We start from the raw sequence: 21,605 nt of genomic DNA on the forward strand, positions 1-21,605 counted from the left end.
GAATGAAACGCTTATTTCGATTTTTGCTTTTTTTTCTGCTAAGGCGTCTGCAGGAGCTACTATTCTGGGGTCCGAACTGACGGTCACATTTCCAAGATGGCTGCTTCCATCTCAGGATTATTAAAACCTTGGACACCAAGGTAATTATTATTTTCATGAAGATACACCCTATTAACATGCTGTGTTAGTTGTCTGTTACAGCGGAATGTGCTCGGGGTGCGTTTTTGTTCAACTCAGAATCAAACCATTAATTTAATTTGCGTGGTTGCAAAGCAAACTAGCTCTTACGCTAAACACCAGCTAACGTGAATATCCAGTCACACACTGTCACAGCAATAAACCTGTTCTTTTAGTTACTAATTCGCTACCGTCATTATTGTCGATGTTTTTACAATCAGCCAATTGATAATGTATGTCATAAAGTGTTTAAAACTATGACATTGTCGCACCACGTTTATTTAATCGTTTGCTCTAAGCGCCAGAAAACAGTAATAACACTTTCCAAAGCCTAATTAGACAGAGTTTCTTGTTTTGTTCAACTAACAGTCCAAAGCCCTGTTATTCATTTTACAATAATATAGAATTGAAGAAAAGAAAAACAGCAATGGAGACCAAGATTTATTGGCAAAAAACAATTTGGAGGGATTTGGCAATTCACAGCCTGTGGGTCTTTGAATCAACAACTCATGTGTCCTTTGTTTGCAGGGTGTTCCTGGTGAGATGGACGAGATACAACCCTTACTATCTGGAGCCAGAGGTCCGGAAGGAGGCCTACAGTAGACCAGAGGCAGAGCTGAGTCCTGAGGAGCAGGAGCAGCAGAAGCTCAAAACGCACCGACCCATCAAGGCTGCCACCAATGGAGTTACCAGCTCTCTTTTTGATGACCCAGTCCTCAGGTAGAACACACACCCCAGCTCACTGCAGGAAGATGTCAGATGTTTAATATAAAACTTACCATCTGAGAGTTGCTGTCAGGTAATCCGTTATTGTCCTTACTTTTCAGTAAATTTGTCAACATGATGATGAAAGGTGGAAACAAGGCGCTGGCCAAAGAGATCATGACACAGGTAAGAAAGCGAGCCCTGATCTCAAGCCGAAATATATACTGTTGGCCCAGTATGAATGACCACAATGTGTCTTTCTGCTTTCAGACCCTGGAGCACATAAAGAGGAAACAGGTGGAAAAATACCACAAAGCTCCAGAAGGGAAGAAGGAAGAGATCGAGTGTGACCCCTACTTTATTTTCCACCAGGCTATGGAGAACTGTAAGCCTGTCGTTGGGCTGGCCAGCATACAGAAAGGTGGAAAGTTCTACCAGGTCAGCGATGAGGCAAAGCAATAGTCTTTTCCTCTTGTTCTTATGCCAACGAAAACATGAAGTCTAATTACATTCTGTTTGATCCCCAAGGTGCCCATCCCTCTTACGGACAGCCGACGCCGCTTCCTCGCCATGAAATGGATGATCACAGAGTGCAGGGACAACAAACACAGACGCACACACATGTATGAAAAACTTTCCCAGGAGCTGTTGGCAGCGTCAATCAAGGAGGGCAACGTCATCAAGAAGAAGTATGAGCTGCACAAGATGGCCGAAGCCAACAGAGCGTACGCTCACTACCGCTGGTGGTAGAAAGAAACCACTCAGGACTGAAACGCTGTCAGTGCAAATGTTCCTTCAGACTCTCAGACTGGACAGATGCGTTGGCCACAGAGGGTCAATTCAGTGACAGATTTTGTTTTTTGTTGTTGTTGTTTTTTTTTGTTTTTTTTTGCTTAAAGTCCTATTGTAAATAAGTGAATGCTATGAAAATCTGGTGGTGAAAGAACTACAATGTAAAAAGTGTTGGACAACAGTGTAAAGGGTAACATGGATTTTTTGTATTGTATGGAAGCCCATTTCCACCAATATGATGGATATGATTTTTGTTTAAGTCAATAAATGAGAAACTTTCTCACAAAAATAGTTTAGTATCTCAACATAAAAAGTTTTCTAAAATAATGACTAAGTATTTTAAAAAGATCTAGTTAGTATCTCGGTGTTAATTATAATGACGGTAAGATATGACTATTAGAAAGCTTCACTCAATTTTGAGATGAAATCATCATTAAAGGTACAAACAGGAACTTTTCTTTTCATCACACTGATGGAAATTTGCTTCTATATTGTTGACAAATTGAATTCTGTTGAATACACAGTTGTGCACAATTGTATTGATAATTAACATCCAATAAACACATTATACCAGATTAACAAAACATTTACAAGTTATTGTAACAAATAAATCTGCATTTAATGCATAACCCAGTGCACTGAGTGATGTAAAAATGCAACAGTGTAATAAAATATATAAACATGTTGCAGTCTTTTGGTGGTGTTCAAACTGTACACTCAGTGTAACTGTTGCTATTTTTATTTTCATATTCATGTAAGATTTCTTTTCATTTTGTATAAGAAACTCATTTTGAGAATTATTAGATTTTTGTCATTTTTCCATGCTTTTATTATGAAAGTCAAGGGTACTTTTATTTTGACACCTACGTTGCTGCTAGGCTGCCTGTAGCGTTTGTCTGACGGCAGAGAGTTGTGAACATGGTCACTTCGTGTGAACAGCTAAGATGTGATAGACAAGTTGATATCAAAAGAACATAGCATAAACTACAGTGAAGACTGAAGATAGAAGACCTACAGATTTCCTTTCATAGCATGCAGCCAACGAGGTATTTATTTGTCTTTATTTTCGTTATGAATCTTTGTACTTGAGACTTTAAAGTTTGCTAATGTGAACTGTAATACTGTGTATTGCCAGTTTCACGGTTTGCGGAGGTCCTTGGATGGTTGTGGAGAGTTGGAGAGACGACGGAGACTTCAATAAACCCGTAAAAGGAACACTTGCGTCTGCACATGCTTGGGAGGGAGTCATAGTGAAACTCGGGCTGTTCACCGACGCCAGTGAAGCTCGGAACGTTCGCCGACGGCGGTGAAGCAGCAAGTTGAAGAGCAAGCTAACTTCAACCCGGTGGCTAGCAAATGAGTGTGCATTGAACACGTGGTCGATCAAGCCATAAGAACGTGGACATTAACGTTAAGAGTGTGCTAAGCATTAGCCTTAAGAGTTGTTTTAAAGGTTCATGGATAAGATGGCTGGTTGATCTAATGTGTTATTGTAATGCATTTGCCCAGAAAACACTGAATTGAGGCTTGCTAAGTTAAAAGTTTAAGGTTTAAATTTAAAAGTGAATACTTTTCAAGGTGCATGATAAATGCTTAAAAGTTAAAGGTGAAAATATTTCGTTTTGAATTTCACAATTTAAAGTGTGTTTTGGTAATGTAAAGTGAAGGCTACTTGCTGATATTACTGATTACTGATATTTAAGTTTCAGAGGTGTTCTAAGAGAACCATTTATTTAAGCTACATTTTCAGTTTGTAAATACTTTCTGAGCTACTTGAGCATATTGCTACCTAAAAGTATAGTTCATAACATTTCAACATAAGGACATTTAACAGACTTTTAAATTTGATAAGGCATTGAAGTTAATGCAAACTTTATTTACATTTTACATTTTGATATTGACATTCACTTAGTTTAACTCAGTCACTTAATTATGGCAGAGCCAAGTGAGTCCACTACTCAGGTAGAGGATAGTGTTAGGGAAAGTGAGAATCTTCAAGGCCCTTCCGAAGATGAAGCAGGTGATGCTGAGCCTCAGCAGGAGGAAGCGCAGCAGCCCAGACGTGGTGAACGAATCCGTACACTAACAGAGAAGGGTCAAGCACTGCAAGACGAGAAAATTAAAGGACTTCAACAAAAGTTTGACTACATTTACAGAAAATGGAGAACGCTTGTTAAATTCTCTAAGCAGTCATTAACAAAGTCAACACAGTTATCAGAGAGTGTGCTTAATGATATCCTCGGAGATGTCAGTGGCCTTTCTGCTGATGTGCAGCGCATCTATGACGATCTACGCAGAGTCTCAACGCCAGACCAAGAAGTGCGGCGAAAGGTAGACCTGTGTGTAGAGGTTTCGGGCTTCATCCTCTCTAGAGCTTCAAGTCGCCTGGATGGAAAGATTCCAGAAGAAGAAGAGCAAGATTGGCCAGAAGCAGGCTCACTTTGGAATTCAAGTAAAAGTGAATTCGACTCAGTTACCTCCATCTTGAAGGGTCCCTCAGAGCACTCAAGAGCGTCTTCCGTGAAGCGCCAAGAAGCCGCTGCGGATGCTGCAGCAAGCCAAGCTGTTCTACAAGTGTTACAAGAACAAGAAAGAGAACAATTGGAAATACAGCGCCTAGAGGCAGAGGCTAAAAGGAAGATAGCGGCTCAGGAGGCAGCGGCCATAAAGCGTCGCTTAGAGCAAGAAGAAGAGGAGGTGAAGAGGAGGATAAAGAGAGAAGAAGAGGAAGCCAAAATGAAAGCTCAACAAGAGGAGGAGCACACAGCTCTACAGATAACTTTAGACGAAAAACGAAGAAAATTAAAGCAATTAGAAGCAGTGAAGGAGCTTACTGCAGCACGTGCAAGAATGCAGGTGTATGATCAAGGTCTTGGCATAAAGGAAGAATCTAAAGGCATTCCATGTCATGAGACAGTAGCAGACATTAAGCCACCATGTCCTACAAGTTGTCTGCCCTCGTCCATACCTTCTGCCCCACAACCTGTGATCAGCTCTTCAAATCAGAGCACAGTAGAGCTCATAAAGGTACTCGCAGATGCTTTAAACAACAATAGAATTCCAGTCCCTGAGCCTTCAATATTCAGCGGGGATCCGTTAAAGTACAGTGATTGGAAGCTGTCGTTTAAAACTCTGATCGACCAAAAGAACATTCAAGACAAAGAGAAGATATACTATCTTCGCAAATATGTGAGCGGACAAGCTAAGAATGCACTGGATGGCTACTTCCTACTCGGAACCGAGTCTGCCTATGCTGCGGCATGGGAGATTTTGGAGGAGAGATACGGAAATCCATTCACCGTTGCAAAGGCATATAGAGACAAGCTTCAAGCATGGGCCAAGATTGGACCTAAAGACAGCACTGAGCTAAGAGAGTTTGTCGACTTTCTCCGGAGCTGCGAAGCCGCCATGGTCCATGTCAAGGCACTTGAGATCCTCAATGACTGTAATGAGAATAGGAGGATTCTTGCAAAGTTACCGGACTGGCTAACCGCAAGATGGAACCGGAGAGTCATGGAAATGGAGGAGCAGAGTGGCCAGTTCCCCTCCTTCAGCCAATTCATGAAGTTTCTGATAAGAGAAGCGAAAATAGCCTGTAACCCAGTTACATCGTTGCAAGCGCTAAAGCAAGGTGAAACTGAAAAGCCAAAGCAACAAAGACAACAAAATGTTAAAGCAAAGACATTGACTACATCTTCTAATGAAGAGACTGTGAAAACGTGTGTCTTCTGTAAGAAGAATGGGCATACCTTGCACATATGCAGGAAGTTTGCAGAGAAAGACGTTCCAGATAGAGTGAAGTTTGTTCAAGCTGAAAAGCTATGCTTTGGGTGCCTCAAGCCAGGTCATCTCTCAAAGAGCTGCAACAGTAGGAGTGTTTGTGACACATGCAACAAGCGGCATCCTACCTGTCTGCACGAGGAGAGAGATCAAGGAGAGCAAAAGGCACCACAAGTTAAGCAAAGCCAAGCTCAAGAGAAGTCAAATAACCAAAAGCAAGAAAAGAATAAACCAAAACCTCAAGCAGCACAACCTAAAGAAACTGCTACAGCTTCTACTCTACGAGTCATCCAGGATGAAGCTACTGTGCAAACAGCTGCAATAATTCCTGTCTGGCTATCGTCCGCCTCTCAGCCAGCACAAGAGGTGCTTGTATATGCACTGTTAGATTCCCAAAGCGACACAACTTTCGTGCTAAGTGAAGTAGCTGATGCTTTGGAGGCAGATAAAGAACAAGTCAAGTTGAAGCTCTCTACTATGACGTCAAGAACCACAGTAGTTAATTCTCAGCGAGTAAAGAACCTGAATGTTCGAGGCTTTTACTCCAGCAAAAGAATCAGCTTACCACCATCCTACACGCGTGACTTTATTCCAGCCAACAAAACTCACATACCAACTGGCGAAACTGCAAAGGCTTGGTCGCACCTAGAGCACCTCCAAGATGAAGTAGCCCCTCTGCAGGACTGTGAGGTAGGCTTGCTCATCGGCTACAACTGCTCAGAAGCGCTACTGCCAAGAGAAATTGTGTCTGGACAAGAAAATCAGCCCTATGCACAACGCACAGATCTCGGATGGAGTATTGTCGGCCATGGGAATCCCTGCGTAGAGTATGGAGATGCAATTGGAATTAGTCACCGCATAGTAGTGAGACAAGTGACGCCAAGAGTCGACTCTTCTCTCAATCTGAAGACAGAAGTTCATTATGTGAACAGATCCAAAGTCAAGGAAATTACCCCTTCAGACATCATTAAAGTCCTTGAATTAGACTTCTCAGAAAGAGCTAGAGAAGAGGATATTGTGTCTCAAGATGATCTTAAGTTTCTGTCTAAATTGAGAGAAAACATAAGACAGAAAGACGATGGTCACCTTGAAATGCCATTGCCGTTCAGAGAAGAAAGACCAAAGCTACCCAACAATAAAATATGTGCAGTACATCGCTTACAGTGTCTTGAAAGGAAGTTAAGAAAAAATGAAGCATACTACAAAGACTATGTGAATTTTATGACTGACATCATTTCACGTGGTGATGCAGAGAAGGTCCCGGAAGAAGAAATTGAGAACAGTCCCGCTTGGTATATTCCGCACCACGGAGTTTATCATCCACACAAACCGGGGAGAATACGGGTGGTATTTGACTGTTCAGCCAAGTTTCAAGAAACATGTCTCAATGACCATCTGCTCACTGGACCTGACCTGACGAATACACTGGTGGGTGTCTTGTGCAGATTTCGAAAGGGCTTAGTCGCAGTGATGTGCGACATTGAAAGGATGTTTCATCAATTTCACGTGAAAGTCGAAGACCAAGATTACCTACGATTCCTTTGGTGGGAGAGCGGTAACTTGGAAAGCAAGCCATCTACCTACAGAATGAAGGTCCACCTGTTTGGTGCGGCTTCGTCCCCTGGTTGTGCCAACTTTGGCCTGAAACACCTGGCAGCTCAAGGGCAGGGTCAGTACGGCGAAGACACCATACGCTTCATTCAAAGAAATTTCTATGTAGATGATGGGCTCGCGAGCGTTCCCACAGAAAAGGAGGCCATTCATCTTGTGAAGGAATCAAGCGAACTTTGCCAAGCAGGCAAGTTAAGACTACACAAGTTTGTTTCTAACAATGAGAAAGTGATGGAATCCATTCCAGAAGAGGAATGTGCTGTAATCAAAGATCAAGACATGGCTTTGAGTCTGCCTCACATGGAAAGAGCGCTAGGAGTAGAGTGGTGCATCACGTCCGATTCGTTCAAGTTCAGAATTCAAGTAAAGTCCAATCCATCGACAAGAAGAGGTGTGCTCTCTACTGTAGCCTCAGTCTATGACCCGTTGGGATTCATGGCGCCCTTCGTCCTCCTTGGAAAGCAGATTCTCCAGCAGATGTGCAGAGAAAAGATCGGCTGGGACGAAGAGCTGCCAGAAAGCCTAAGACCTCAGTGGGAGTCTTGGATTAGAGATCTACCCAACTTAGCTGACATGGAAGTCAGAAGATGTTACTTACCTACGAATTTCGGGAACATCAAGAAGTATGAACTTCACCACTTCTGTGACGCAAGTACCTCAGGATATGGTGTATGTACTTACCTTCGAGCTGTTGACGAATCCGATGAAGTCCATTGCAGTTTAGTGATGGGAAAGTCACGAGTTTCGCCAACCAAAGTCATGACGATACCAAGACTTGAGCTGTCTGCGGCAGTAGTTGCAGTTCGAGCCAGCGACATGCTTCGAAGCGAGCTGGAAATCCAAGACCTGAAGGAATACTTCTGGACGGATTCCACAGTCGTTCTTGGCTACATAAACAATAACGCCAAAAGATTCCAAGTATTCGTAGCCAATCGAATACAGAGAATCAAGTCAAGCACAAAGCCTGAGCAATGGGCCTATGTTGCATCTGAGGACAATCCGGCAGATCATGCTTCGCGAGGGTTGACTGCAGAGCAACTTAAGACATCCAACTGGTTCTCTGGACCGAAGTTTCTTTGGCACAAAGAATTACCTGTCCGAGAATGCAAGGTGGGAGAAGTTAAAGATGATGATCCTGAGCTTCGTAAGGCTGTAGTGTTTAACACTAAGGCAAAAGAAGACCGATCGTTACTGGACCGCCTTGAGAAGTTTTCCGACTGGTCAAGGGTAGTACAAGCAGTTGCCAGATTAAAACGACGAGTCAAAGAACACAAAGGTGTGAAACAAAGAACGAATGAGAGTACAAGTTTAGAAGAAAGGAAGGAAGCAGAAATTGCTATCATCAAGCTAGTCCAAGAGGAAGCGTTCCCAGATGAGATAAAGAGCTTGAAAGTAAGGGAAGTTATAGCCAAGACCAAGTACAGCAACCTGAACAAGTTAAGTCCAGTGGTGGATGAAGACGAAGTGCTAAGAGTGGGAGGACGCTTAAGTCAAGCCGCGTTACATCCACACATAAAGCATCCAGCTATACTTCCGAAGAACAGCCACATATCAGCTCTACTTATCAAGCATTTCCACGAAAAGGTTCATCATCAGGGACGTGGACTGACTTTGAACGAACTGCGAGCTAACGGATGGTGGATCCTGGGAAGTAGTAGCGTAGTATCGTCACACATCTTCAAATGTGTCAAGTGTCGAAAGTACAGAAGATGTACTGAGGAACAAAAGATGGGTAACTTACCTCAAGACAGAATGGAAACGACCCCTCCGTTCACCTACACCGGCATAGATTGCTTCGGCCCTATCTATGTAAAAGACGGGAGAAAAGAGGTTAAAAGATATGGACTTTTATTCACCTGTCTATGTTCAAGAGCTATTCACATAGAAGTGCTCGACGACATGACCACTGATGCGTTCATCAATGCTCTAAGAGCGTTCATTGCCATAAGAGGAAATGTTCGTCAACTTAGAAGCGATCAAGGAACCAACTTCATCGGCGCAAGGAGAGAGTTCACAGAACTCATGAAAGGAATGGAAGGAGAAAGAGTCAAGGCTCTAGGATGTGAATTTCTAATGAATCCCCCAGCGGCAAGCCACATGGGTGGCGTCTGGGAAAGACAAATCAGAACAATAAGGAGTGTTCTCACTGCCATTCTCGACGAGTCAGCACAAAGATTGGACAGCTCCTCTCTAAGAACTTTCTTATATGAAGTGTTGGCAGTTGTCAATAGCAGACCACTCACCGTTGAACATTTGAATGACCCATCTGCACCCGAACCTTTGACCCCGAACCACATTCTCACGATGAAGTCCACTATCATCCTTCCTCCACCTGGACAGTTCGTCAAAGAAGACCTGTATCTTCAAAAGAGGTGGCGCAAAGTTCAATATTTGGCCAATGAATTTTGGATTCGTTGGAAAAAAGAATACCTACTAAGTTTACAACCAAGACAAAAATGGCAGAAGAACAGAAGAAACATGAAAGTGAACGACATCGTGCTTTTGCAAGATGAGCAAGCACCACGAAACGAATGGAAGCTGGCCAAAATAGCAGAAGTCTATCCAGAGTCAGATGATAGGGTGAGAAAAGTCAGATTGCTGGTTAGTGACACCACATTCGATGGCAAGGGTAAACCCACAACTAAAACAGTGTTTCTTGATAGACCCATACACAAGCTTGTGACCTTAATTGAAGCAGATTAAGATGCTTAATGTTTCCATCATTCCTTGTTGAGTGGTAAAGTTTGATAATGTTTAAGAGTGACTTGCAACAGTCTTTAAGTATTGAGAAATCCCACAGTAAGATTGGTGCGATTTGATGGGAGTGTAACTGTTGCTATTTTTATTTTCATATTCATGTAAGATTTCTTTTCATTTTGTATAAGAAACTCATTTTGAGAATTATTAGATTTTTGTCATTTTTCCATGCTTTTATTATGAAAGTCAAGGGTACTTTTATTTTGACACCTACGTTGCTGCTAGGCTGCCTGTAGCGTTTGTCTGACGGCAGAGAGTTGTGAACATGGTCACTTCGTGTGAACAGCTAAGATGTGATAGACAAGTTGATATCAAAAGAACATAGCATAAACTACAGTGAAGACTGAAGATAGAAGACCTACAGATTTCCTTTCATAGCATGCAGCCAACGAGGTATTTATTTGTCTTTATTTTCGTTATGAATCTTTGTACTTGAGACTTTAAAGTTTGCTAATGTGAACTGTAATACTGTGTATTGCCAGTTTCACGGTTTGCGGAGGTCCTTGGATGGTTGTGGAGAGTTGGAGAGACGACGGAGACTTCAATAAACCCGTAAAAGGAACACTTGCGTCTGCACATGCTTGGGAGGGAGTCATACTCAGGACTGCACTCCCAGTCATCAGGAGGTCTCTGTTATGAAGTATGTGGATGACGCCACCATCACTGCCCTTTCTTTTGGCACTATATCTGTGACTGAAGTTGTTACATTTCATTTTTATCGAAAGTAAACCAAATAACCTGAACATGTAACAAATAACATAACAAATATGACTTGCAATCTTTGCCAGCATAATCTTGCCAAAATCCTTAATCTTTTTTAAGGAGAATCTTTTTTTTCCCATTGGTGAAACTAAGTGATTTTTTTTCATGAAAACAATATTATCCTTTCATGTAAAAAAAAAAAAAAAAAATGAAATAAAAAGATCCACAAGACAAAATAAAATTTCACCTTTACAGAGCAAACATTTTAAATAAGGCTAACAAAATATTCTCACTTGCACCTCAGGGCTTCCTTTTTTTCTGTACTTTTGCATTTATAATGTTCAATTGTGAAAACTAGCAAAGCAAAGAAAATAAATGAAAAGGAGATTGTTTAACAGATTTAAATACTGAGCTCTACAGGTCAGACACAGGAAATGTAAAAGTCCGGTTTCTTTGCAATTCAGTTTTTTTTTTTTTTTTTTCAAATCTGGCCTTTAAAAAACAGCAGTACATCATCAGTAATTTCAGCGAATCCCAACGATCATGTAAGACAGCTACCTTGAAGCCATAGTAATAAGAAAGAGAATAAAGAAGGAAACAAGTTGATGATATTGGAGCGTCAAAGTCTTTTTATGTAGGAATTCAGTGTGGATGTATGGGTCAGCAAATCAATGGACTTCATCATGGGAGATCACTAATTAATTAATAGTGGTGTCAGATCAAAACATGCTTCTTTGTGTTGTTCATCAAGGCACTTTATAATAACATCATTTTCTTTGAGCACATTGGTGGAAATGAGCGTCCATATTATTGACAAGTTGGTTTCAGTCCAATAAAGCTGTGGTGCACAACTGTATTGTTATTTCACATCCAATAAACACACTATACCACATTAATGAAAACATCCAAGATTTATTAGAACAAATAAATCTGCATTAAATGTACAACCCAACCATAAAAAAATGGAATTGAGTGATGTAAAAATGTTGCAACAGTGTAATAAAATATATAAACATATATTGCAGTCAGTCAGTATTGTGTCCTTTAGGGACTATTAGTGTCTACAGCATTCAAAATTTGTTACTCCTTATCTAATTCTTTAGAATCAGTTTCAATTAATTTTTTTTATCAACTTGCAAACACAATTAGAGATCGTCACAGTGGCTACATTTTCATTCCTAACAATGAGGATTCTGTCTCTGAACTGATCAAAGCTGATTTGTCTCTGCAAGCCAAATTTTATATTGGGATTAACTTTTTACATATCATTACTGGTGCCGCTTTTTAAAAAAATAACGACAGATGTTATATTGTCCTACGTTTGTGTCTGTCTGATTCCAAGGCACAGCTTTGGCTGAAGACCATGAAGCCGTCACTGAGTGTCAACAAAGGTTACAGCAGATGCAAACTTAAAACTGAGCTCAGCTACATAGTGTCGCCTGTGCAGGTTGAAGTCTCATTCAAAGGTAAAATACTCAATTACTGGCATTATGTGTGAGGGGAGGGAAAATACAAGCAGTGGCTGAAAGTAACTTATCACATTTACTCAAGTACTGTTTTAAGTACAATTTTGAGATACTTCACAAGCATTTATATTTTCTGCTACTTTACATTAGTATAAGGTGCTTTTTACTTCAGCTTTAGTTACAAGCTGCTTTGCAGATTCAGATTATAATACAAAATATGAACAACAAATAAATAATATTGAATTAAAATACAACTTCACTGATCCAAGGTGGCACTTCTACTTTTGGTAATTCTTCCAATTTTCTAATGTAGGACTTTTACGAGTATAGGTAATAGTAACTGAAGTAAATAATCCGAGTACTCCACCACTGCCCTCTAGCACCTCTACTACAAATTAAGAGCATAGGCTTTATCAAGTCTCCTGTATTGGATGATGCTGTTTTTGTTATGTTGGCACAACTTGTGTAACAAGTTTCTGTAGAAACACATCTTAAATATGAACTGTAACTGATCTTACTTATTGATAAGTTGAGCTGTAACACATAAAAAATTAAAGAAGATCCCTGAATTAAGACACAATGTTTAATCTGACAAAACGGCCTCATAACGAAATGTAGAGAGACGCAGTAACACAGGAATCCTAAAACACAAATTAGGCAGAAAAATTCCTCTGAACCGCATCTCCACTCTTTAGTAAAATTTAAATTCTAAGCTAAAATCTTCAACTTAATAAGTAAAATATTGATTTTAAGTTCAATTCAAATATTGGTCACGCAACAATAAAAAGTAAAGCAAAGACCAAATCAGCTTGTATCTGACTGGAATGTCTGTTCCAAGTCCTTTGGATTTGGTAAAAATAACTTGGACTTTGAAAGGTTTTCTCAAAACAGGAATGCCTGTAAGATAAAAAAAAAAAACAACATAAAAATATCTTGAGCTTCTTCAGCTGCAATCAACTTTAAATAAGTGTACCTGAATGTGGATAAACCTCGTTAACTTAACTTGAACTCCTGGTGAACTATTGCACGTTCCACATCCACGGCACCATGTCTCAGTAATATTATCAAACGCAGAGAACTCTCCAGCAAAATGAAAGTCTTTTTTTTTTAAAAAACAATTTATGAAACGCAATCTGCACAAAACCCTTAACTGATTTCCCGGAGGATGTTGCTGGTTTTATAATCAGTGGTGACTAAGGAGAGGTATCCAAGGTGCTTGAAGGCTGGCTAACACACCTGCGAAACAGCTGCTCAGCACCCATGTCCTTTCAACGATCCTAGTCAGCAATTTCACTGTAGTAGTACTTGTGGGCGGTGCTGCTGAGCATCCAGCCGCCAGCCCTGAACTCCAGGATCTCCAGCAGCAGCAGACGGGCCATGGAGGTGAGGCCCTCCTGGAGCAGGAATCCATCCCGCAACAGGAAGAACAGCTCATCCATCCGCTGGTTGTTCACCTTCTCCAGCTGCTCTCCGATGCGATGCAGCTGCAGCACCAGGCAGTCCACCTGCAGATGGAGGTGGAGGAGAGGTCAGTGAATTACAGAGTAGTGAAGAACCCCTCATGAAACATAAACTCTTAAGTGCATTTTCTTGAAAAATGCCATGTAAATCCAAGAAAATCGACTAAAACAAAAGGATGTTGTCATAATAATATTCCTTATAACATCAATATGCAATAAATGCACATAATCTCTATTAACAGATACCTGAATATGATTGCAAAATTTGTAGGCAAGGGACAAGATTTTGCTAAGAGTTCATATTGAGAGAAAAAGAAGTAGAACACACACAACCAATGCAGATTTCGCTCTTTATCATTTTTTTTAGAAATGTATCTATATTCATATGAATATATCTTTTTGTTTTCTGTCCAAAACTACACATTATACAGTGGACTATATGGTACGTTTGCCATGTATAGTGAGATAAATTACACCCTATATAGCATATATATAGACTCAATCTCTATCTGCTATCCAGATAGACATTCGCAACACTGGAAGCCCGTATACATGACTGTTTCCTCTAGAGGCTATATCGTTGTCATACAGATAGCAGATGGGTCAGTGATTCAGTGATTGCCCCGCAAAGATTTTCTCTCACATGTGAGGTTAATTAAAACGTGTTGCACATCTCTGCTCCAGAACACAACATGCTCTGGCTTTTTTTGCCTTTGAGGCAACAACTTATTATCAAGTTCTTTTGATGCCTTGTACTGAAAAAAAATAATGTGCAACAATTTTACCCATTAATGAATTAAGATAAGAGATTATTTCCTATAGAATATTTTGCAAAGATGTTGTAATATGGTATGTAACTGTCTCTTCTAAATGGTATTGTTTTGGAAAAGGTCGATGATGATGATACTGTTTTGTACATCTATGGTGACTGATTATGGACATGGACATAAAACACAGTAAGAGAACATCCTCAGATGACACCCTCAGGCAGGATAGCTGAAAACAGTTTAGTGAATACAGCATGGTGTACTGGAGAAGAGCTGCTGTTACTAAATTCTGAAAATAGGAAACAATTTCCTACATGCATGGTATCTATCAGTGCCAGTGTTCTTGGTTTAATAAAAGAATAAAAAGGTGAAATAATTTGACTTTCTTCGTTACCTCCTCTTCATTCATTAAAGCATCTGGTTGGGCCAGCCTTATCAGACAGTCAAACACAGGATGGACCAGGGCCACCATAGGCATGTTGTTAACCTAAATGTCAAGACATAAATAGAGAGTACAAGACTAAAAACTTCTATCAAGACTCATGTGTTCAACTCGAAACTGTAACTGAAGTGAAAAAAATGAGAATACATTGAGTTGTGCAAAACAACAAGGGCCATTATCAAGGATGAAACCTGAGTCAAGCTCCAGTAGATGTGAAAGTGAACTGGGTCACACATTCCTGTCTCTTTTCCCCACCATTGACAAACTAAACAAACAGATCTGTGCACATTCAAGATGTTGCATTTAGACAGCATTTAAAGAGGCACATGTAGAGATTTAGTGTTGGGCAGAAGTTTGGGGAGATTTACATCTGCGACACTAAACACAAGATGCAATCAAAGATGTCTCAAGGTGACATCTTAAAGAAAATATATTCTATGCTGCTCTGTATTCATGATTTAAACATTATAACCTGATCAATTTTGAAATATCTTGTTGGGAATCATCAGTGACTTACTTTGAGGTAGTCGAAGATGTTGCAGATGAATGTGACATAGCAGACCCACTCCTGCAGCGAACGCCTCCTTGTCTCCTCGCGGTCCTTGAACTCCTGTTGGAGCCGGTTCAACAAGTTCCTCCGGAACACATTTCCATTGCTCTGCTTGGCCTCAGCCTGCACGGGTTGATGGGGTGTGCACAAAAAGTCAGGAAACACAGTGGTGTGGGTAAGCTGGCTTAAGAGTTCCCTGTTGCTCATGTGTAAACTACCAGTTGGGCATTAATAAGGTAAGAGGATTAAGAATTTGGTTCAAGACACTCAATGAGATGTTTAAGTCCGGCTCTGGTTTCATTAATACCTCTGCTACGATGGTGTTCAGGCCGTTGATGTAACAAACTAAGATGGACTCTTAAATGGTGATGGACAAATGACACATGAAACTGCAAACAGTACAGACCTGCACAATGGTGTAGCAGATGCGTCCTGCCTCTTTGCTGAACACTTGGTCCTTTAAAGACTGATCCATGATGATACTGGATACTTTCTCCAGGTTCACTGAACTTGGATCTGAAAGACACAAAAATGCATTCGCAAAAAGATTGTTGAAGTCAGATGTCATTCACACAGTGGATGCTGAATAGTTGTTAATTAATTACGATGCAGCAACAGGTCAACATGTCACAGGTATGATTTTGAAAAGTACTGGAGATGTTTGCAACACGTGATGATGCTGAAATTCCGGTAACTGAGTGATAAGACTACAGTAACGTGCTTACCTTTCAAGGCTGTTTTCAGCAACATCTGCGTGTCCAGGTCAAATGACTGGATCTTGTAATCGTCAGTGGAGTTATCCATTATAGATACCAAATTACACCTGAGAGCTGTCCCACTGTGGAAATCAGACAGCACATTTTGCATTAAAAGGTGGTCAAATTATAGCAGGTGTTTTCAAAAGAAATGCAAGCTTTTCACAAACAGGTTGCTGTTCTGCTTCAAGCCTGCTGGGCACAAAATACATCACAGACAGAGAGCACAGAACAATTTGTGTGACAACAATAACTACAAAAATCCTGCTGTGCTGTCATCAAACTGGCTGCTCCCCACTCTTCATTCACTGGGGGATAGGAGGGATTACACGGGCAAACTCAGGTCAACCAATGGGTCATCTGACACCCCGAATCAACAGATAACACACAGCACAAGACCAAAGTGGTCTTTTCATACGTAACGTATTAACACCTACATATTAGCCACACACAAGTTGCTTACGCTACATGTGTGGTTAACATTAGCATGAACGTTGCATCTGGCATTAGCTAAACGCCAACTTGGGTAACGTTATTTTGATTTATCGCTGGGTAACGAGAGTAAATGTAACGCCAGCACAGTTTTACTGTTACAGCTAATAATTACTAATCTTGAATTAACACAAGCTAGTTTGTGTGCACCTACTCAACTGCGGACACCGTTAAATGTTAGCGTAAACCTTAAGACCAGTTAGCGTCAAGTTGTATAAGTTAACGTTACCTAGCGTTAACTATTTAACCTAAATTTACCTTACAACCTCTCGCCAAAAGAAAGAAAACGGGTCAACGTTAACTACATACGGGTTGGCAGAAAGCACAGATTAAAACAATGACTAACACTTCGAAAATGATATGCAAAAATGTACCTTAAATTTGCGCTAATTCTTCACATCTAAGCTGGTCATTCCACTTGGTAGCTTACGCTAGACACAGCCTTTCGAAGCTGAACTGTTATCACGACAAGATGACTCCCTGCCTCTCTCTTTTCCACCGAAAAAATAACGGGACCACGAGGGAAACGACAGCTTTCGTGGTTGTGTTAGTTCCTGTGTGTTCAGATGAGGGAGGGATACATCTTGCTGCGTTATTTCTGCTTTGACAGGTGGAGAACGCGTTGTCTGACCCGGAAGTACTATTAGCAATTTTTGGGCGTGCGATGGAGTCCAATTTTTGTCCTGTTATCACTGGATTTTGGAACTTACCGTAGCTGAAGTTTATTTTATTTTATTTTTTATGAATGACTTACTTTAAGGTAACGGTCCCTCTAACTGCAGCCCAGTCTCTCGGTACAAAGTAAACTGCTGTTATGTTGTTGTTAGCTTAGCTAGGCTAGTCAAGGTCCCACTGCATGTCCTCTACCTGTTGTGACTGTTACTGTACCTGGTATCATGTGCGTGTTATTGGCATTAATACTACACTGTATCATACTGTCGACAGTTTTGTTTAGATGTTTACACTCTTGCGCTATTTTAAGGTATGGCGTCTGAAATGTCCTACGAAGGGAGATGTGCTACAGACGTGTGCACAGCCTTCCATAGACACATGAATTAATCACTTATTATTGTGACATGGATTAAACGTCTGGGTTGTCCCCTATGCTACCTTCTACATTTCTCACAAAAAACGTCAAGAAGTGGGAGAAAAATCAATAATCACTGCGTGCAGTAAGTAATAACGGAAATTTTAGCTCACTTTTCCTTTCTCTCAAATCACACAGTCTGTTTCATGTCCGAGCATGTTTAGAATGGAAAGATGCTTTCGGCTAGTGGAGAATATGTAGCATGTGATGTGTTTATGGATGTATGATATTTTCCAACTAATTGATTTAAGTCTTTTTTTTTTTTTTTTTAAATTGAGCAAACATTACAAAAGACAAACCAATCATGATCTTTGTTTGCAGTGTTAACAGAAATCTGAAGCAGTGGAACATGGTGGGCTATGACCCCGGGGCTCAGGGTGCACCCCTCTCCCCAGAGGAGGCAGCCCTGGCTGGGTCAGCTGCTGGGATGGTCACCCGAGCCCTCATCAGCCCCCTGGACGTGCTCAAAATAAGATTTCAGGTAATGATGTAGTTGTTTACTTTCTGTGGACTCGTTTTGATTTTGAATATGTTTAAATCAATTTCAGTATATTTTAGATTTTTCAATATTTTCACCTTTCAAACTGTGAAATGAACTTGACGTTGAGATACTGAAGCTTGTATATTAGAGTTAGTATCACACAACATAATGATGTAGTGTTAAAGCATATTTATCATCTGTTGTTGATATGGTTGGCACTCGCTTGGCACATTTTGTTGCATTAAATTAAATATGCTGTCAATGTTGTCTGCCTTTTTTCCCCCCACAGCTTCAGATTGAACCTCTGTCTTCACAGAGGCCGGAGGGGAAGTATTGGGGGTTATTTCAGGCCTCCCGCTGCATTCATTCAGAGGAGGGGCTCTCTGCTTTCTGGAAAGGCCACATCCCTGCACAGCTTCTCTCCATCTGCTTTGGGGCCGTCCAGGTAGGGCCTCTAAAACCATAAACTGCATCCTCACATAAACGAGTAAACCTCTCAAAGCTATCTCACCTGTATTAGTAAAGTTTACTGAATTGTGTATGTGCACTTTGCAGTTTGCCAGTTTTGAGTTGCTGACTGAGGTGGTCCACGAGACGACGCCGTACGACAGCCAGACAGCGGGAGTTCACTTTGTGTGTGGCGGTTTGGCTGCCTGCTCTGCCACAGTGGTCTGCCAGCCTCTGGACACACTGCGGACACGCTTTGCAGCTCAGGGAGAGCCCAAGGTAGCACTCGTCAACAGACATTTACTACTTAAACTTGAAGTCACAGCTCTTCTTCTAGTTGTTTTATTGATTGGATGGGTTGATGTTGTTGAAAAAGCTGTCAGTCTGTAATTACAGGTCAAACAGGTGGAAACTCAGGATGTCAGTGGAAATCAAACTAATGAAGACAACAGCCCATAGAATTCCCAGTTTTAAGTTTTAGCCATATGAAGAAACTAATGCTAAAAACAACAAAGCACCTCAAATAATATTTGTCTTCAGAGGCCTAATTGATTTAAATTTGCTTGTTTTGTCATGATCAGTTGTGTTGTTGCAAATTTTGATAGACTTCAAAATGTTGGTTTCCTCTGATGCTTATTACAGGGTATCTGCAGGTCATGAGGGCTAAAAAAAGCATAGTATTTAATATTCTGACAAATGACCTTAGAAAGCATAGAGAAAACTTAATTCTTATTAACAAAAGACAGTGAATATTTACTAAATATTTTCTCTTTTGCTCTGTAGAGCAGCAGTAATGAATTGATTAGATGCTAACTGACAACTATTTTGAGTATATCATTAGGAAATGTCACTTACTGCCGTGAAGTCGTGAAAACATGGGATATTGCTGGAAAATATATTTTTTGTGCACAAGTCAAAAAAAGCTTAATATTTTAAAAAAAACATAACAGGTCTAAAAAGGTGTAATAGAAGCATGAATGTTTTTTTTTGAATCAGCATTCACACTTATTACCTACTTTGGCTGGCATTCAGCTTTATGAACCCTGCCAAAACCCAGTATTACTCCTCATCTGTCTTCTCAGGTGTACAGCAGCCTGCGGCAGGCTGTGTCAACAATGTGCCGCTCAGAGGGAGTGCTGACATTTTACCGTGGCCTGTCTCCAACACTGGTGGCAGTGTTTCCCTACGCCGGGCTGCAGTTCTTCACCTACAACATCTTTAAAAACCTGCTGGCTCCGCCAACCACAGCTGGAAGCTCAGGAGGTCAGTGGAAATCAAACTCGCCATCCTGTCCATTACGTTTATTACACCATCACACATACATATGAAGTATTAACAATGTGAAGTCTTTTTTATCACCTCCTTCAAGGAAACCTGAGGAGCTTAGTTTGTGGCAGTGGAGCGGGAATGATCAGCAAAGCAATCACATACCCCTTCGACCTCTTCAAGAAGAGACTGCAGGTGGGGGGCTTTGAGGCAGCAAGAGCTCACTTTGGACAGGTAAGCTCATTTGCATCACACGTCACATTTTGGAGCACTTATTGTGAGTATTTAAGCACCATCTCCTGCGTCGGTCATTCAGGTGCGGTGTTATAGAGGCCTGCTGGACTGTGCGGTTCAAATAGCCAAAGAGGAGGGCGTCCGAGGCTTCTTCAAAGGCCTCTCGCCCAGCCTTGTGAAAGCTGCATTGTCAACAGGCTTCACCTTTTTTTGGTATGAATTCTTCCTGAATGCCATACATAACGTCAAGGAGGGACGGAGAGCAAATGGCCTCACCAAAGACCTCGGGGAAAGATAATGAAGGGACAAAAAAAAAAAAAAAGTAATGATCACGCACATCAGAAACAGACTCTCGCCTTGTTCGTTGCTTACACTTGACATATTTATCAACTGGGTCGATGATCGGTGGTGGTTTATGTCGTTTACGTTTTAAAAGTTAGGGAAAACATAACCTCATTTTTGTATTTGTCTCACCTTGTGTTGTATGTTGTGAGCATTGGTTAAAAAAATGTATTTCATGTTTTAGAGTGGCTTTCAAAGGGTTACTGATGTTTGTTTTTAAAAGATGTGAGTCATAACATTTTGTGTTCAAACTGAACTTTGCACATTTTAAGTTCTGACTTTTATTAACAAATCATAACTTTTGCCAATGTTGATTCATATCTCAGTCAATTACATCGAAAGAGGATTGTTCAGCAAAATGTCCTTTTATTGTGTGGTTGTATGTGTGAAGACAAAGAACATGTACAGTGTGGTATTTAATTTATTATATACTGTGGTGCAAAATATCATCCGTTTGACTATCAGCCAAACAAACGGCTAATTGAGAGTTCAGTTTTTCCTGCTGAGTGAAACTCTTAAGTGGCTCAGGTTGCTCCTACGTGTCTGTCCAACACTGAAACTTTAAGATCATTGTTTTAAAATAAAATATAACTTTTTAAACACTGAGTTCTTTGTTGTGCTTTGACCAGAGGATACCAGGTTTGGTTGTGAATCACGAACAGCAGCCCCTGGATTAATGCCTCCGAGTGTGAGTAAGTGAAGCATGTGCTTAGTTGACTATGCAGTAGTATCGCTCACTTTTAGTGTCTGTCATTTCATTTTTAGAATTAGAACAATGCCCACAGATATGTCCGTTCTGAGTGGATCTTTCAGCTTTGCCACTTAATTATTTCCTTTTGTGCAAAAACCACATTTTGCAGTTGACGATGAAGTGTTGAACATCTGTACCAATAGTGTTTCTATTATGAGAAACTTAAAATTTAATTTCCTGAACATGTAATTTAATTTGAACTTAACCTGACTGAAAATGTTATGAACCCTATAATTTAATAAAGTGTCCTGACTGGTATTATGCTGATAATGTAATACCTTATTACATTATTGGAAATCCCCATTTTCATGTGGGTCACTTGTATTTGTTCAAAGCTGAGAATATCGTAATGTTGATTCTTAATACTTGGTTCATTTTCAACCCAGAGCACGACATTTTGTGCTTCAAGAATTTTGTAATGATTTATATATTGGGTTTGAATCAAAGTGCTAAATTATGCATTAGTGGGTTTTTATTAGATTTTCTGGCCTTAATGCATTCCCAGGAAATTATTATATGATTTGATGCGACACAGCCTGGG

General features: G+C 40.5%; 4 protein-coding genes across 8 annotated transcripts; 3 read left to right on the forward strand and 1 right to left on the reverse strand.

Moving 5' to 3' along the window:
- Positions 1–24: 24 nt before the first annotated feature.
- mrps7 (mitochondrial ribosomal protein S7) lies at positions 25–12,908 on the forward strand. The gene is made up of 5 exons (XM_037088758.1): positions 25–140; positions 706–897; positions 1,005–1,068; positions 1,153–1,320; positions 1,411–12,908. Exons 1-5 carry the CDS (start codon positions 97–99, stop codon positions 1,630–1,632), a joined length of 690 nt encoding a protein of 229 aa, XP_036944653.1. The 5' UTR covers positions 25–96; the 3' UTR covers positions 1,633–12,908.
- LOC119013867 lies at positions 3,570–12,908 on the forward strand. Its single transcript, XM_037088752.1, has 2 exons — positions 3,570–10,215; positions 10,305–12,908. Exon 1 carries the CDS (start codon positions 3,607–3,609, stop codon positions 9,766–9,768), a length of 6,162 nt encoding a protein of 2,053 aa, XP_036944647.1. The 5' UTR covers positions 3,570–3,606; the 3' UTR covers positions 9,769–10,215; positions 10,305–12,908.
- Positions 11,421–17,229, reverse strand: mif4gdb (MIF4G domain containing b). 3 transcript variants are annotated; one of them, XM_037088761.1, is made up of 6 exons: positions 17,211–17,229; positions 15,935–16,047; positions 15,616–15,725; positions 15,177–15,332; positions 14,612–14,704; positions 11,421–13,495 (listed from the first exon to the last, which is right to left on the reverse strand). In XM_037088761.1, the coding sequence occupies exons 2-6, from the start codon at positions 16,011–16,013 to the stop codon at positions 13,268–13,270; spliced, it is 666 nt and encodes a 221-aa protein (XP_036944656.1). In that variant the 5' UTR covers positions 16,014–16,047; positions 17,211–17,229; the 3' UTR covers positions 11,421–13,267. The 3 variants fall into 3 exon arrangements, with proteins under 3 accessions (XP_036944656.1, XP_036944654.1, XP_036944655.1); XM_037088759.1 differs by lacking the exon at positions 17,211–17,229 and adding an exon at positions 16,831–16,981; XM_037088760.1 differs by lacking the exon at positions 17,211–17,229 and adding an exon at positions 16,715–16,829.
- slc25a19 (solute carrier family 25 member 19) lies at positions 17,066–20,919 on the forward strand. Of its 3 annotated transcripts, none has more exons than XM_037088755.1 (7): positions 17,066–17,216; positions 17,865–18,024; positions 18,314–18,469; positions 18,580–18,750; positions 19,554–19,734; positions 19,841–19,971; positions 20,054–20,919. In XM_037088755.1, the coding sequence occupies exons 2-7, from the start codon at positions 17,893–17,895 to the stop codon at positions 20,267–20,269; spliced, it is 987 nt and encodes a 328-aa protein (XP_036944650.1). In that variant the 5' UTR covers positions 17,066–17,216; positions 17,865–17,892; the 3' UTR covers positions 20,270–20,919. The 3 variants fall into 3 exon arrangements, with proteins under 3 accessions (XP_036944650.1, XP_036944652.1, XP_036944651.1); XM_037088757.1 differs by lacking the exon at positions 17,066–17,216 and adding an exon at positions 17,227–17,250; XM_037088756.1 differs by lacking the exon at positions 17,066–17,216 and adding an exon at positions 17,329–17,628.
- The last annotated feature ends 686 nt before the right edge of the window (positions 20,920–21,605 follow it).

Source organism: Acanthopagrus latus, chromosome 23, assembly GCF_904848185.1.
Source record: "Acanthopagrus latus isolate v.2019 chromosome 23, fAcaLat1.1, whole genome shotgun sequence".
In the NCBI taxonomy this organism is placed as follows: Eukaryota; Metazoa; Chordata; class Actinopteri; order Spariformes; family Sparidae; genus Acanthopagrus; species Acanthopagrus latus.